Source organism: Lucilia cuprina, chromosome 2 (assembly GCF_022045245.1).
Source record: "Lucilia cuprina isolate Lc7/37 chromosome 2, ASM2204524v1, whole genome shotgun sequence".
In the NCBI taxonomy this organism is placed as follows: Eukaryota; Metazoa; Arthropoda; class Insecta; order Diptera; family Calliphoridae; genus Lucilia; species Lucilia cuprina.
In genome coordinates, this window is record NC_060950.1 from 16,452,553 (window position 1) to 16,467,892 (window position 15,340).

The following is a 15,340-nucleotide window of genomic DNA, read 5'->3' on the forward strand; positions in this document are numbered from 1 at the left end:
AATTTTTGAAAATATTTCTATGTGGTTTCAATATTTTTCGTGATTTGGCGTTTTGAATACTCATAGACATATCTATGCTACAATCAAAGAAGCATTTCCCATTAGAGTTGGCAAAGCAACTTAACAAGGCTGCCAGACAAATTAATAAAATAAATCAGCAGCGATTGGCAACTATGGCAATGAATTCGTTCATTTGTATTTGACTTTTCTTGCCGTGTGGACGTGTTTCTCCGCTTTTTTGAGAGAGAAAAAATTCAATCCGCCATATTTGTGATTTACATACAGAAGAAAAATAAAATAGCCACGAGATAAAAGAATTTTTCCTAATTTGTGTTAAATAAAAATTTGTCAAAATTAATAGCCGCAAGATGAATCACAACAATAATAACAGTGGTCGCCCACCGCCACGTATAGATGGAATGATATCCCTTAAGGTAAGATTTTAAATTACTTTTTTTACCCAACAAATTGGAAAATTTTCAATTGGGTTAACGCCTGCGGTGGGTAAAAACAAAATGGCGTCGTTTTATTTGATAAAAATTTATTAAGAATTGTTTTTTTCAAGTGCTAAAGGTTGAAGTTGTTTAATAATTGATTTGTTTTTTTTCTTTTGCAACTATTGTAGGTGGATAATTTAACATATCGTACTACACCAGAAGATTTACGCAGAGTTTTTGAACGCTGCGGTGATGTTGGAGACATTTACATCCCACGCGATCGTTATACCCGTGAAAGTCGTGGCTTTGCTTTTGTTAGGTAAGTGTTTTTTTTATCTGTTTGTTTTTGTTTTATTGTATTATCATTAATTAGTGTTGTAGTAAGAACTGGAAATTTTTTGACTTGTTATTTAAACTACGCATTAACTTCTGTTTTTATAATATAATTGGACATTTTTGCGTTGTTTTTTTATGCGCCGGTTTTAGTACGTAAAAAACTACATAAAAAACTACTTGTGTATGTTTTTTATGGATATTGTAATAGTGTAGACCACTAAAGTGGGGTGGGCATAATTGTAATATTAGTTGTATATGTAATTCGATTGCTTATAACCCGTTTCCATCTTTTGGCTATAATTGAAAAACGTCTCAATCATTTGACTTTAATTGTAATCTATTGTAATCAATTAAATAATCAGGAAATTGTTATTTCGAGCATGTATGGCCTAATCAAATAACCTATTTGGGAGAAATAATTAGTTTTAATATAAATTAAATGGATGTCTACCGGTATTACTCATAACAAGGATATTTAGTATTCATTTAGATATCAAAGGACTGTATAGATGAACCTATACATCACCACATTACATAGGTACTATACCATTATCATATTTTTATTACACAGCGACATTTTTTAACATAACACTATGTTGTCATCAGCCTTTATATTACAATGCCAAAAAAATTAATGAAACTTTTGTATTTTGCACATTTTTTAATTAATATAAATCTATTTTTTTCTATAAAATTGATTTACTAAATAAAAGTGCTATAAAAAAGCTTTTAATTTGCAACGGTTGTCTACGCATCTTTACTAGACAACATACGTACGGAAGCTACATTTATTCTTTATTTAAAATCTTTTGGAAATTCTTTTTATAACAATAACATAGGATTAGTTAAAAACATTAATGAGAAAATAATAAAAACAAATTATAGTTGTGGCAATTTACGTTTTAATTAACTTTTATTATATTAGAATACCAAATAATACAATCAATTTAGTATTATTTAGCATTTTCTTATTCATTTAGATCATTTTTTTTCTATAAAATTGATTTACTAAATAAAAGTGCTATAGAAAAGCTTTTAATTTGCAACGGTTGCCTACGCATCTTTACTAGGCAACATACGTACGAAAGCTACACGTATTACAAATGTAGTACTAAATTATAACAAAAAGAATACTTTTATGTTTTAAAGTACTAAATAAATATTCTGCTGGACTATAGTCTGATGACTACAATAGAGACCAGATTAGACTATAAAAAGGGGACTAGACTATATTTTAGATAAGATTACAGACCAGACTATAAGGTACCCTTGACTATGATATATTCTAGACTATAAACTAAACAAAAGAAGACTAAATACTATACTGTAAACTAGACTTAAGACTAGACTTTGATATAGTATATTGAGTAGACTATAGACTAGCCTATAGATTAGACTATAGACTAGCCTATAGATTAGACTAGCCTATAGACTAGACTATAGACAAGACTATAAACTAGACTATAGACTAGACTATAAACTAGATTACAGGCTAGACTATAGACTTGACTATAAACTAGACTATAGACTAGACTATAGACAAGACAATAGACTAGACTATTGACTAGACTATTGACTAGACTATTGACTAAACTATTGACTAGACTATAGACTAGACTATAGACTAAACTATAGACTAGACTATTCACTAGACTATAGACTACACTATAGACTAAACTATAGACTAGACTATTCACTAGACTATAGACTAGGTTATAGACTATACTATATTAGACTATCTATACTATACTAGACTATTGATAAGATTATAGACTAGACTATAGAATATACTATAGACTAGATTATAAACTAGATTATAGACTATACTGCAGACTAGACTATAGACTAGACATAGAGTAGACTATAGACTAGACTATTGAATATTTTATAGACCAGACTATAAACTATTTAGAAAATGCTTTTGACTATAATATAGACTATAGTTTCGACAATAGATTTGACTAGACTATTAGACTATACTATTTTATAGACTGTACTATATAGACTATAGATTTGGATTCTTAAATTCACTATAGACAATTTCGATTATTGTCCTTCAACGATATTAAATAAATAATTTCCACACACTTTATTTTCTTCTAGATTCTATGACAAACGTGATGCCGAAGAAGCCCTCGAAGCTATGGATGGACGTAAATTAGACGGTAGGGAGTTGCGTGTACAAATGGCACGTTACGGTCGACCAACATCACCATCAAATAACAGACGTAATAACAATCGCCGAGGTGGTGGTGGCCGTCGTCGTTCACGTTCTCCCATGCGTCGTCGTTCACGTAGTCCACGTCGTCGTTCATATTCACGTTCACGTTCTCCACAGTCACGTTCACCCGTAAGACGTAATAAATTTTCACGCAGTCCCGTAAGACGTTCCCTTAGCCGCAGTGGCAGCCGAAATGGTTTGGGCGCAATAGGTAGCAGTGGTGGCGGTGGTGCCGACAGAGGACGCAGTGTCTCCCGTAGTCGTAGTAGATCTTAAAGAATAAAACCTTTTTGTTTTTTTTATTCAACAACTAAACAGGAAAAAGGTTTTATTACTTAGATGTGCAAAAATAAAAGGTAAATTATTATTGATAGTTTTTTGTTTTTTAGATAGTTTAGTTAAGTTTGTCTTTTTTTAACATTTCCTTATATAGGTCTCTATTTAAACCGTTATGGAAAATGGCTTCTTGGGGACATGTATTTTACACTTATTTTTAACAATACGTTGCTGTGTCTTATCAGCAGGTATATAATTAATAATTCTTTAATTTTTAATCATTTTACTTTTAATTTACTACGTCAACACAAAAACATTTTTGTTTTTTTTTTTTTTTTTTTAAAACAAAAACAAAATCCATTTGTTTTTGTTTTACAAACAAACAACAAAGAAAAAAAAGCTGTATAAAAATGTTTAAATTATATTTAAACATTTGCCCATAATAATATAACATTCTTTAATTTGTAAGTCGTCAGCTTTCTTTTAATCACATATATATTCTTTATAATTTAGAATATCAAAATTATAACGAAAATTCACCGGAAAAAAAATGGTGAAATTGATTATCTTTTTTTTTAATCACATTAAATAAATAGTGTCTCAAAACAAACAAAAAAGAAGAAAAGTAAAAAGAAAACCAAACAAAGTAATAATTGCCACCATTGAAAAGAAAAAGAAAAACATATTAATTAAATAACTAAATAAATTCATACATTCTATTGGTATTAAATCTCTGTATACACAACATACACACAAATATCTTAAAGAACACAATTGTAATCGTATGTTTGCAATTGTATTTGTTTAAAATAATACATATTTAGTAGACATTTTAAAGCCTACCAAAAACTCTCCCTTCAAATGTAATTAATAAAAACGTAAAAAAAATACAAACAAAAACTTAGTATATTTGCTTAAAAATGTTGATTACAAAAAAGTCATAGGAAGAGACTATTTAGAATTTTTTTCTATATGTTTGGGGGAATTACTTTGTAAATATTATGATTCAAAAGAAAACATGTTTGTAATGCAATCAATTTACAATTTAATAGCTTCAGTATTAAAATAGGTTTCAAATAGAACTCGTAAGTGTTTGCTATACATTTATGTTTTCCTACGCGATTAAAAAAACCAAAACCTTTATAGCATTTTTTTGAGTTTTCACTGAAAGAAGTTTGCGTTCTAACTTTATGCAGGGATCCATCACTTGAAACAAATTATAGAGATTTTATACAAAAATGAGGCCCGGCCCCCTATTCTAATATGTATAGGCTTACTAAGCTACCCTTTCTAACTTTGAAAAGTTAATAGCTTAATATGTAGTTAATTAGAGGAAATCCCAGTTAAAGAAAAACTTTTAAACCCCCAATTTTTTTGTTCTCCTTTACTACAACTGTATTTTTTTATTTGCTGCTATTATTTCTAAAAAAACAACACAAAAAAACAATTATAATAATCATAAACCATTTTATATAATGCAGGCATTAAAAGCGGTTTGTTGGCTGGTTAATTTAAGCAGAAAGGCAGTCATGTCAGGCAGGCTGAAAAGTGTCAAAAAACTAAAAAAAAAATTTAACCAGTATTAAAAAAAATAGTCATTATTAACTGTAATTGATGAAGTGCAGAGAAAGAGTGTGAGAGAGATAAAGAGAGAGGGAGTAAGCTGTGTAAAAGCATGCTGCTTACAAACTATACTCGTAAGCAACATATTCAAGCTGCGTAAACGGTTTTATTGTTGCTGTGTAGCTGCTGCTGCTGCTGTGACTGCTGTTTTTTTTTGCTACTTTTGCATAACATAATCTAAAAGCTGTTAGATAGATAAACACTTTTGGAGCGGTTGCTGATTGATTATGTTGTCTGCTGTAACTTGTCTCTATGTACTACTACTACTATCACCAACACCCATCCCTCTTCAGCCTTTTTGTTTCGACTGCATCAAAAAGGTGATTTTTATTAACAATTCTTTAACAAACTAACGTAAACGAAAATTTGTAGAACTTGTCCAACTCAAGAACAAACAAAAAAAAAAATTATAAAAAGCAAGCAGCATACGGCGCAGAAGTAGTCAGTCAGCAGTACTCGCTCGGTGTATTTATTATAGTTTTAAATCGAAAGCATAAGCAGCACACTTTGCATTCGTCTTAATTTTTGTAACAGAACACATGCCACCCCAGTTATTTTTCTCATACATCCTGTTGCGTGCGTGATAGAGCTGTGCTGTGTAAAAAACAAAAAAAAAACTTTTCGTGCGTTTCATCGTACTTCTAACATGTGCACAACACAGATCTAGTGGTGTTGCTGATAATATGATGGTTCATGGTGTTGGGAGTTGTGATCTCTCTGTGTGTGTGTTTAATCTTAGCTAGAGTTTGCGGTGATTTCATCATTTACTATAACAGATAAAGGCAGGTTTCCAGTTTTCTAAAAGTATTTCATAGTGTGTCCTCTTCTTCAACGAGACCTTAGGAAAGACAAATTATATATAAGAGCACATCCTAGTTTGCAGTATATGTATGATCGGTTGGTTGGTTGGTGTTTAGTAGCTGTTCGTTTTCGATCGTTTTGTTTTTTTATCACAAAAAAATGTTAATATAGCACAGGTTTATGTGGCAAAGTGGACTGACCTTGCATTAGGACTACAACATCTACTGCTACATTAAAGCTGGTCGTTTATTAAACAACATTGGGGCTACTGGAATAGTTGGGATAATTATGTAAGTATTAATGGCATTTTTATTTACTAATAAGATTTTTTTCAGGTTTTTAAAATTTTATATATTTTTTAATAAAAAAAAATCAATAAAATTTTTTAAAACATTGCATTAAACAAAATATTGTTGTTTTTATTTAAATTTAACAAAAATATTAATATTGTAAATTTAAAAACAGTTAAATTATAGTTTGGAAAGACCGGCCATATAATACCGAACACCTTTTACAAAAATAGGAAGTGATTTAGTTGTCATAATGAAGAACTAAGGTTGAATTGCATCTTGCCTGAGATCTACTTAAGCCTTGAATACTTGAATAGAAGATCATGTACTAAAATTCATTGAATTGTCTTCAAAATTGCTACCAGTAGTTTGACTACAAGGTTTACATGGACAGACGGACATTGATAAATCGGCTCAGAAAATGTTCTGAGCCGATTACTTTAAGTTGGGTCTAGGACCAGTATTATAGTGCATTACAAACACCTTTTTTTATGAAAAAATATGGGCATCGAACATCCGAGATTGCAACTTTACTTGGATCCAATGATGATCCCTTTGTAATTAATCTGTAAGAAGAAGAGAGGAATAGCGATAGCAGAAAGAGACAGGGATTAGGAAGGGGATAGAAAGTGGGCGGAAAAGAGCCCTAGAAATAATGTTATGCAGACGTAAGATGAGAAATCATACGATCAGTTAAGTAAGAAATCGTAGTTCACAGCCATTTTGACAATTTCAGGAATGCAGTGAATCGTTCTAGTTGGACATTCGATATGATAGATCATTAAAATAGGTTGACCCTAGGGTTCGTAGGCGGCCGTTTCCAAAGCACACTGACAAGGAAGTCTTATCCCCATTTTGTCAACTTCTACATATGTCGTTGTACAATGTAAGCTAATGCGCCTTGCATGGTTGTTATGCAGGTTATTTTTCCAGCTGAGGTATGATCAGCCTTTAAATGAAAACACAAATATTTAAAATGTGATGTGTAATTCGGAACAAAGCTTTGTTATTGATACTTTAAACTACTTAAGTGTGCGAGTGGCTATTCGAAAGATGAACGTCAAACAATGGGTATTCGGGAGGTGATCGTTGAACGATGATTATTCGAGAGGCGATCGGTGAATGGTGATTATTCGGGAGGTGATCGCTGAACGATGGTTATTCGGGAGGTGATCGTTGAACGATGGTTATTCGGGAGGCGATTGTTGAAGGATTCTTTTTCGGAAAGTGATCGTTGAATGACGATTATTCGGGAAGTGATCGTTGAACGATGATTATTCGGGAAATGATCATTAAACGATGCTTCGTCAAAATACGGCAGTCGCCGTAGGTTTCTGCTAATTTCAGGCTCTATTCGTTCTATGATTAGCTGTTTAATCTGCGCAGCTAAAGCTAAAATGAATTGCACGAAGTCAAGAAGAATTCGGAGGTTCTTGATTTTGACTAAGTATACAATCGCAAATACTACAAGAAGTGAAGAAGAATTCGGAAGTTCTTGATTTCGACTAAGAATACAATCGTAAATACTACACGAAGTTAAGAAGTATTCGGAGATTCTATATTTTCGACTAAGAATAGATTCGCAAATACTACACAAGTTAGTTACGAATGTAAGAAGAATTCGGGAGTTCTTACAATCGGCAATCTACAAACTGATACTACTAGAGCAGGTATTTTGTTAGACTCGGTCGATACTTCAGTATCATGCACGAGTGCAGCACGAACGGCAATTGAGAATCGGGTCGTTCCGGAGCGGAGATCCAATAGTCGTGGGAACGATACTGTACTTGTGTGGGATGTTGAATGTATGATGATTTATTCAAACATTTATCTATTATATGTATAGGTTTTTGTAACTGTCACGTTACAGCTCTAATCCATGATGTAATAAGGGTAATTCTTAGTGTATCCTGTTCTAATCAATATCGATAACATGCATAAACCTTCTTTCAAATTCCCTAGCAACATTTCCATTATTTACTGCTGTCAAACAACAAATTGATTTAAATACACAAATTTTTTCATTTAATTTAGTTTAATTCGTCCAATTTAGAAAAAATAAAAACACATTTTATTTCCATTAAATAACGCTACAAAAATGTTAAGAGTACGTAACCATTCCTATGCACCCTATTTGGAAAGGGAAGGACGTCTTATATGTCCCATGCCAAAACCGAATAATATTGAATCCAACAAAACTTGGCATGCAAATTTAAAGGCACACGAACGTCTTTACTATCATCAAACATTGGCCTCTGTTAGAGGTTGCAAACGTTTTATGGCCACTACAAAAATACCAAAAGATTCGTTAGATTTTCAATTGCAATCGCGTTATGTACATTCGCGTGATTATTTTCCTGAAAAAGTCGATTTTGTTTTACAAGTGGAAACTTGCCAAAGATTTCCGCAAACATTTCGTGTTTTAAGAAATACCCGTGATATACCCTTGGAGCAACCGGAATTGATTGGACATCCTTTGAAGATAGGTAACATACGGTTTGAAATTGTTAATCAATAAACTAACATTTTTATGTTTTGTTTCAAAGGGGGTCTCAAGGAAAAATTATCTCCTCATAGTGTTAAATTAATAAATAGTGGTCCTCATACCCAACTGGTCAACAATGGCTATTCGCGTCAACCAGCCGATGGTAATTTCTTCCGCTATTAAAAACAAATATGCAAAAACGCTTTTTATAATTTTTACAAAATAAAAATCTTTGTAAATTGTTTAATAAAATAAAACACTGTTTAACTTAAATCAACTTTTATCGGCCTCTTCTAATTTAGCTTGTTTAGTTTTCTGGACTTCCTTGTCCTCATTATCATCATCATTCAAATCGGTGGCTTTATGTTTTTGTTTCTTATTTTGATTGCGAAAACTTTTGGCCACTTTATCTTCGCCCACCCTACAAACAAGAAAGAACAAATTTTAAAATTTAAAAAAATATAAAAAAACAAACTTACATTATAGTAGCCCTGGTACCTGGACCCCAGTGAGCTGTTGGATTTGCTTGAAATCTGGATAAAGCCTGTTTTCTACTTTTAGGATTTGCATCAGGATGTATTGTATCAAAACTATATTCTTGTGTACAGTCTTTACTTAAAATTGCCTTAATCGGTGTGCCATCAATCATGCGCTCCTCCTTAACGGGATGACGTTTATTCCAACATCTTAAAATATCCCATAACACTGAAGCGGGTGCATTGGTTTTAATGGAATTTTTGTAGGCATGAGAGAATGACACTTTATAGCCGGCATTAAGTAAAGCCGAACGAAATTTCAATATAGGCACAATTTCCAATTTTAAAACACAACATAGTTTGTCTAACGTATAGTAGAGTGGTACATCGTCCAATTCTTCCTGCACCACCGTTAGCATACCGATTAAACGTCTTTGTGTACCTAATTCCGATAAGGGCTCTACATCGATTGCATCAAGCAATTCTTGTACAAAAGTTTTATCGTGTATGGGATCTGACCAAATAGGACCACCCAACTAAAAGACAATATTTTAATTTAAATTTTGGTTAAGTGTTAAGTTTCGACGAACAAGTTTTAATTCAATACTACTTCATTACTTACATGATGTTTTTGACCACAATGTTCACAGTTCATGCCCACTGGCGGTCCCGTGGGTATACCAAATTTCACTTGATTGGGATTTGAAGCTGTAGGATTGGATTTAATAGTGCCCAAGGGATAAAGAGTATATGTGTCACAGCCACAACATTGATAAATCATCGATTGTTTACTCATGCTAAATTTGCACATTGCTTGACTACTAAAGACACGTACAAAGATACGAACATAAAAATCAGCCGAAATACTTAGCAAAGGAACGATATATTTGCCATAACGATTAGCATGAGTTTCAATGCAATGTAATAGGATACGTAAAGCCATTTCGTGGCAGGACTTCATACGTAAAGGTACAGAACCGTATTTAACATAACAGGCTTCGGGGGCATTGCCGGCCAAGACGGCCATATCGGTAGCTGTAACCAGCAGCAAACCACCATCCACCAATGACTGTATTGCACCATCAAGGAAACGGTTAGGACAACCATAAGGATCTAAATCAATGCAATCAAATTGTTTGCCATTTGATGTCGACAAATACATAAGAGTCCTATGGAAATGATAAGTTATTTAAGAGCTCAAGTATGTTAGCAAAGAATAAAACACTTACATAGCATCTGCATGACTGGGTTCTATTAAATGTTCCACCTGATTATGTTTAATATTCTCCCTAATGGCCTCCACCGCCTGTTTAGACAAATCATTGGCTATAATTTCTTTGACACCGGCAATTTCTTTAGCATAACGTATACTACGTAAACCAGTAGCTGATAAAGCTTCTAGTATTCTCAAACCATCTTCATATTTAGTACCAGCTTGATATTCCTTTTCACATTTGTTAGTTTCATCAGCGGCATTACCATTTGTATCCTTTCTACTTTTCTTTAAAAGTTTCTCCTGTCTTTCTTTAAGCAGGCGTTTAAAGAAAACATTTAACACAGAAATGCTTAAGTCGCGGTTAAATTCTTGTACAGGATTATAGAAAACATTGCCTCCTGAAACAATTTCTGCAGAACGTTCACGTATTATTTTGTTTATGGGATTTTTAATGGAGATCTATGAATGTAAACAAATTAGTTTTTATGTAAAATAGAAAATATTTCTTCTACCTTGGATTCCTCATGGTCAATTTCCATTTTTTTGTCAAAATAAACAAATAATTTTCTAAAAAATATAAATAAAGAAAACTCAACAAAACAAATCGAATTCCACGTTTTTTGTAACAGCTGTTAAGTAATGATAATTTAGCCGTTTTTTTTTAATTGTAATTTAAGAAGGTTTTAAAATTTTTAGAAAATTTTTGCTGGCAAAACTATTAATTAACAACACTGTTTTTATTATGTTTATTATGAAAAGCAGTTGCTTCCAAACCTTTTTGAACATAAATAAAAGATGTTACTCTCAAACAAGTTAAAGTCACTCGTTCGATTGGCAACTCTTAAGAAGATAAGCTGGCAACATGGAAAAACAGCTGTTTGTCTTTACTGGTGTTACGAAAACATACGAGAACGTTTTTTCTTTTAAATTATAAAATTTTTCTGAAATTTTCTTAATTTCTGAAATGAATAAGATCTGCAGAAGTTTTATTTCGGTGCTAAGTCACTCGAACTTGGAAAAAACATATACATCGGCTGCCGTACTAGGAAGGAACTTGTCTTTCAAAAGTGATTTATCGCTGGACAAGATTTACCCCAATAGTAGGCTACAACTCTACACACCTCCCCCGGTAATGATAGCGAATGTTTTTGTTAAGGAACTTTAATTGTCATATTTTTATATAGCCTGCCAACAAAGATGACAAATTTTCCGGCTTTATACCCATTAACAAATTGGAAATCACCTACAGTCGCAGTTCAGGTCCCGGGGGACAACATGTGAATACCGTCAATACCAAAGTAGATGTTCGCTTTAAATTGAGCGAAGCAGATTGGATACCGGAAAAGACTAGAGCAAAATTATTGACTTCTGTAAGTCGTTTATTTTGGTAGACAAATTTTTAACTTTTTTACATTTGTTTTGTTGTTTTTTTTTTTTTTTTTGTAGTTGGAAAATAAAATCACCAAAGAAGGTTACTATGTAATCAAAAGTGATTTAACTCGTTCCCAACAAATGAATTTAGCAGATGCTTTAGAAAAATTGAGAAATATCATAAGAGAACACGAATATGAGGCTGCTCCTACTTCCGAAGAAACTTTAGAGAAATTAAGAAAAAGGTAAACTCATATTTTTCAATATTCAATACAACCAGAAATTCAAGTCTAATTTTGATTCAGTTCTAGTTCAATTTTAGTTTAGACTTGGTTCAATTCTAGTTAATTTTATCTAGATCAGTTTAATTTTGCTTCAGTTCTAGTAAATTTTATTTCAGTTCCAATTTAGTTTAACTTTAGTTTTAGTCAAGTTCTAGTTCAGTTCCTATTCGGTTCTAGTATAGTTCCAATTTTTCTCTTTCTGTATTTGAGTTCAATTTTAAATCATTACTCTCGTTCTGCTAAACTTTCCTCTTTTTTAGGCAAGAAAAAGCTGCCCGCGAACGTTTATTTATTAAACGTCAACGTTCACAAGTCAAAGCTGATCGCCAAGGACCCTCAGGAGTTGATTTTTAATACCTACCTTTTATAGTTAAGTAAAATACAAAATATATGTGTTAACGTTAAAAACAACAAAAAATCAGTTAATTATAAATATTAAAAAACAATCATTACCAAAAAAACATTATTTTATTTTTTATTAAATTAAAGGCCAAAAAATCCTTATTAAACATTTACAAGAAAAAAGGAAGGACAAAATTGAACTAAACAAAATGGAAATACAAGCAAGGCTGCATATAAAACTAAACAGCATTTTAAAGATATTACATCATAACCCTGACCAATTAGTATAACAATATAAATTATACAATGAAAAAAAAAAAATAAAAGAAAATACAATAGTTTATATTTAAAGGAAAACCATTAGGCATCAGTATCTTCCGAGGGGACATACGTATATTGTAAAGGATCCTCTTGGGCTGGTGTAACAATAAATTTTCTCCTCTTACTGGGATCAATCATGCCAGTGGGTGTATTTGTGGCAGATGTACCTTTTGAATCACTAGCCAAAGAACCGGCTGTTATGGTGGTATCGGCATTTATTATATTTATGGTGGGACATGCAACTTTTGTGGGCATAGTGGAACAACGTGGTATCTATATAAAAATTTATATAAATAAACAAATAAAAGTTTAGTTCTGGGATATTCTTCATTCAATTAAATTTTATATTATTTTCATTCTTGTTGTAGCTCAGTTCCAGTTTCACTTCTAGTTAGGTTCTGGTTCAGTTCATCTTTTTCAGTTCTAGTTTAGTTTTCGTTTATTTTCAGTTCAGTTTTAGTAAAGTTATTTTTCAGTTCTAGTTCATTTCTAGTTCAGTCTGGTTCTGTTCAGTTTTAGTTCAGCTAAGTTCTAATTCTAGCTCAGTTCTATTTCAGTTCTATTTCAGTTGTAGTTCAGTTCTAGTTCAATTCTAGTTTAATTCTAGTTCAGTTCTAGTACAGTTATACTTCAGTTCTAGTGCAGTTCTAGTTCAATTCTAGTTCAGTTCTTGTTCAATTCTAGTTTAATTCTAGTTCAGTTCTAGTTCAGTTCTACTTCAGTTCTATTTCAATTCAACTTTAATTCTAGTTCAGTTCTAGTTCAGTTCTAGTTCAGTTCTAGTTCAGTTCTAGTTCAGTTCTAGTTCAGTTCTAGTTCATTTCTAGTTCATTTCTAGTTCAGTTCTAGTTCAGTTTTAGTTCAGTTCTAGTTCAGTTCTAGTTCAGTTCTAGTTCAGTTCTAGTTCAGTTCTAGTTCAGTTCTAGTTCAGTTCTAGTTCAGTTCTAGTTCAGTTCTAGTTCAGTTCTAGTTCAGTTCTAGTTCAGTTCTAGTTCAGTTCTAGTTCAGTTCTAGTTCTAATTCCAGTTCAGTCCTATTTCAGTTTAATTTTTTATTTTTTAGTTTTGTGGGAGAGGACATTTTCTTACATTTTCACTAAGAATTTTGTAGCTAGTACCAAAGTCTGTTAAGCGACCGGTAGGACGGCGACCCAAACCAAATCTGTGCCTTTAAAAAGATATTAAAAAGTTATACAATTTATTTCAGATCATCCTAGCACCTCACCTTTTCTCCTTCATAGAATGCTGCTGAGTTATAGTCGAGTATAGCCTCTCTATGCGATGAACGGTAGAATAATTATCTCTAATCGGGTCATAGGTAAGTTCAAATGGATGTCTACCACCCACCGGGGACCAAGTGTGTTGATAGACAGCCTCATCCATGTGTAGATTACGTAGAAAATCACAACTAATACCCAAAGCTTTCTGATCCTCCTTGGGTAAGTTGGCGAATTCATCAATTATGGCCGTATCCGTATCGAAGCCATTACGATTAAGTACTCGGGCAATTTTAATATCGTGTTTCCAAAATTCACGATTATTACGCGATATCACGGGAGCAATTTCTTTAACCTTTAACACTAATATGCCCATAATATAAATGCATATAATATTGGAAATGGTTAAACACATGCTTATTGTTCCCAAAATAGCCAATTCGGTAGCTTGATTATTCGAATAGAGAGTATTTTTCACCACATTACTATAGCGTGATTCATCTTTTTCGAAAAATTTATAAATTAAAGCCAAAGCCCAAAGAAGACCCTGAAATTATTGATGAAAGCATGAGCTAAAAAATACATAAGACTAAAATTCAACTAACCGAATTAACAGCAGGTGGCAAGAGGGAGGCTGAAATAGCCACACCCACCAAAGAACCTATATTACCGCCCAATATGCCAATAGCAGCAGCAGCACCCGAGGGAATGGCGGTAAATACACCCACTATAAGCGAGTGTAATTCACAGCGTGCAATCATTTCATCTGTAAGGCCGTCGCCAATGCTATAGCGATCATCGGTGGTGCAAACCACCATGCCAAACAGGAAACCTACTAATACTGCCATTAATATCCCATACAGCTCATTCCTTAATCCCAAACTGCGCAATGAATGATCTTTGATGACAGTGCCAAAAATGGCCGCTATAATGGGGCCCATTAAAGGTGAGATCAGCATACTAGAGGCTAAAAATATGGTACTATCCTCTACCAAACCAAAAGAAGCCAAAATTCTAAAAATATATAACTTGGAGGATTAAGTTTTACTAAATAGAAACCAGACTTACGCTGCCGATACCACCAGCACTACAAAGTCAAAAGTAATAGAAGCATCTTGCCTTACATCACGTATTATATTTGCTACATTCAAACGACTGCGCACCGAATTCATAAAACGCTCCCAGGCGCTTTGCTTTTGTTCTATATTATTTCTGAAAAATAATTTATTCATAAAATTAAAACGATTCGAAAGATATATTTGATTTCAGACTTACTCTGTACTAAAGTCATTTTCCACATCGTTATCGACTTTTTGTGAATAAGTTTTTGAGGTTAAACAATTCATTACCGACACTGTGGATCCCTCACGATCTCCAATACCCCATTCATTTAAATTATCCAATATTTTTTCATAGGTTTCATTAAATTCAACGGTGAAGAAAATCTATGAAGAAAATAGAAACAGAGAGTGTCAACAAAACTTACAAGGAATGGACTAAGAAAATTTTCTCGCTGATTTTTATCATAATAATATCGATCTACCTACCTATCTATCTATCTATCTATCTATCTATCTATCTATCTATCTATCTATCTATCTATCTATCTATCTATCTATCTATCTATCTATCTATCTATCTATCT

General features: G+C 32.6%; 5 protein-coding genes across 8 annotated transcripts; 3 read left to right on the forward strand and 2 right to left on the reverse strand.

Annotated features, from left to right (window-relative positions):
* Nucleotides 1-195: 195 nt before the first annotated feature.
* On the forward strand, nt 196-6,102 carry LOC111677558 (serine/arginine-rich splicing factor 2). Of its 3 annotated transcripts, none has more exons than XM_046946368.1 (6): nt 196-434; nt 626-756; nt 2,877-3,350; nt 3,428-3,518; nt 4,752-5,790; nt 5,866-6,102. In XM_046946368.1, exons 1-3 carry the CDS (start codon nt 369-371, stop codon nt 3,268-3,270), a joined length of 591 nt encoding a protein of 196 aa, XP_046802324.1. In that variant the 5' UTR covers nt 196-368; the 3' UTR covers nt 3,271-3,350; nt 3,428-3,518; nt 4,752-5,790; nt 5,866-6,102. The 3 variants fall into 3 exon arrangements, with proteins under 3 accessions (XP_046802324.1, XP_046802328.1, XP_023294473.1); XM_046946372.1 differs by having other exon boundaries at nt 4,752-5,213; nt 5,266-6,102; XM_023438705.2 differs by having other exon boundaries at nt 4,752-6,102.
* Nucleotides 6,103-6,226: 124 nt separating this feature from the next.
* On the forward strand, nt 6,227-8,746 carry LOC111677554 (protein C1orf194 homolog). The gene is made up of 2 exons (XM_023438695.2): nt 6,227-8,470; nt 8,531-8,746. The coding sequence occupies exons 1-2, from the start codon at nt 8,083-8,085 to the stop codon at nt 8,650-8,652; spliced, it is 510 nt and encodes a 169-aa protein (XP_023294463.1). The 5' UTR covers nt 6,227-8,082; the 3' UTR covers nt 8,653-8,746.
* LOC111677553 (probable tRNA (guanine(26)-N(2))-dimethyltransferase) lies at nt 8,682-10,809 on the reverse strand. The gene is made up of 5 exons (XM_023438694.2): nt 10,674-10,809; nt 10,175-10,620; nt 9,568-10,114; nt 8,949-9,481; nt 8,682-8,890 (listed from the first exon to the last, which is right to left on the reverse strand). Exons 1-5 carry the CDS (start codon nt 10,698-10,700, stop codon nt 8,743-8,745), a joined length of 1,701 nt encoding a protein of 566 aa, XP_023294462.2. The 5' UTR covers nt 10,701-10,809; the 3' UTR covers nt 8,682-8,742.
* Nucleotides 10,810-11,027: 218 nt separating this feature from the next.
* Nucleotides 11,028-12,491, forward strand: LOC111677557 (peptidyl-tRNA hydrolase ICT1, mitochondrial). 2 transcript variants are annotated; one of them, XM_023438702.2, is made up of 5 exons: nt 11,028-11,290; nt 11,346-11,531; nt 11,608-11,777; nt 12,077-12,185; nt 12,306-12,491. In XM_023438702.2, the coding sequence occupies exons 1-4, from the start codon at nt 11,126-11,128 to the stop codon at nt 12,168-12,170; spliced, it is 615 nt and encodes a 204-aa protein (XP_023294470.1). In that variant the 5' UTR covers nt 11,028-11,125; the 3' UTR covers nt 12,171-12,185; nt 12,306-12,491. The 2 variants fall into 2 exon arrangements, with proteins under 2 accessions (XP_023294470.1, XP_023294471.1); XM_023438703.2 differs by lacking the exon at nt 12,306-12,491 and having other exon boundaries at nt 12,077-12,268.
* Nucleotides 12,266-15,136, reverse strand: LOC111683140. Its single transcript, XM_046946319.1, has 6 exons — nt 14,971-15,136; nt 14,764-14,907; nt 14,301-14,709; nt 13,704-14,242; nt 13,568-13,646; nt 12,266-12,752 (listed from the first exon to the last, which is right to left on the reverse strand). The coding sequence occupies exons 1-6, from the start codon at nt 15,039-15,041 to the stop codon at nt 12,519-12,521; spliced, it is 1,476 nt and encodes a 491-aa protein (XP_046802275.1). The 5' UTR covers nt 15,042-15,136; the 3' UTR covers nt 12,266-12,518.
* Nucleotides 15,137-15,340: the final 204 nt, after the last annotated feature.